General features: G+C 41.1%; 1 protein-coding gene across 1 annotated transcript; it reads right to left on the bottom strand.

The window, feature by feature from the left end:
* Nucleotides 1-422: 422 nt before the first annotated feature.
* Nucleotides 423-1256, bottom strand: LOC107579057 (tachykinin-like peptides receptor 99D; the record flags this gene model as incomplete). Its single annotated transcript, XM_016264940.1, has 1 exon — nt 423-1256. A coding segment is annotated over one exon (834 nt), but the record flags the coding sequence as incomplete, so codon positions are not given.
* Nucleotides 1257-1260: the final 4 nt, after the last annotated feature.

The raw sequence follows: 1260 nt of genomic DNA on the forward strand, positions 1-1260 counted from the left end.
ATTTACATTATAATCACTTTATAATAACATATACTTTATAATAACTTTGATCAATACATTTTTAAAACATCTTTGATTTATTAAGAATATTACATTATGCATTATAAGTCAAGGGACATGCCAAATATTCTTTTTTTTTTAGTTCATCTTTTCATTCAAATTATGCTGAAAATATTTTTAATGAAAAATGTATTTAATTATAAAAAAAATGCAAATAATAAATAGATCCGAAATAGATGTTATTGTTTCCTGTAGCATTCAAACTTGCAAAGAAAGAATGAAAAATATATATTTAGACTGAAATGTACAGCTACTACTCTATTAAGCAGCATATGGTGTTTGATAATGACTTAGTTATTAGAAAGCATCACCCTATTACCATTTCCATTTTCGTTTGCAGTCTGTCTGTCATGCTCCCCAAGTCAAATACTCTCACACACGGTAGTCGAAGACAAGCTTTTACTTCTGGTCAGCTTGAAAACAGGGTAGCTCCTTGTTTCCGACGCAAATCTCCTGGATGAGCCAGAGTTGCGCTGCTGGATTTTAGACGCAGAATTTCTAATTGAAGATTTATTGGTCAGGCTCAAGACAGATGACATCTTCTCTCTGTAGCTTTCTCTGAACCTTTTGGCCGATCTGTACAAGTTTCCGACAAAGCAGTAGCAGAGGGGATTGAGGGATGAGTTGGTGAGACCCAGCCATTGCGCAAAAGGTCTGCTCTGGAGAATCCAGTGATGCTCAACGTTGCTCAGCTCATCGTTTCGATCAGGAGAGCTGGGGATGTTGGAATCGATCCAGATGTCCACGGCGTAGAGTGGCAGCCAGGAGAAGGTGAAAAGTAGCACGAGCGCAAAGACCATTTTGGCGATCCTCTTGCGCGTTTTCAGGCGCGATGTTGAAGAGGTCAGCGCGAGCTGGTTGGGATCTGATATTGATGCTGTGCCTCCTCTACTCAACTTCCAACCGGTCAGGAAGCAAATGATCAGGTTAAAGACCACCGGGAATCCATACAACGCGCAGAAGAGTAAAAAGTTGTAACCCTGGCGCAGTTTGACTTTAGACCAGCTTTCCACGCACACGGTCACTGTATGCAGCCCGTCTAGAAGGGAAAGCGTCTTAGTTGTGTTCATGAAAAATAACGGCAAACATAGTGCAGAAGACACGACCCACACCACAGCTATCATGCAAATCATTCTGCTGGCCGTGAAGAAAGATCTGGCGTGCAGTGGGCTGTGGACGCTGTAGTATCTGTTCAAACTG

The sequence above is a fragment of the Sinocyclocheilus grahami genome, unplaced genomic scaffold, assembly GCF_001515645.1.
Source record: "Sinocyclocheilus grahami isolate Dianchi unplaced genomic scaffold, SAMN03320097.WGS_v1.1 scaffold13862.1, whole genome shotgun sequence".
Classification (NCBI taxonomy): domain Eukaryota; kingdom Metazoa; phylum Chordata; class Actinopteri; order Cypriniformes; family Cyprinidae; genus Sinocyclocheilus; species Sinocyclocheilus grahami.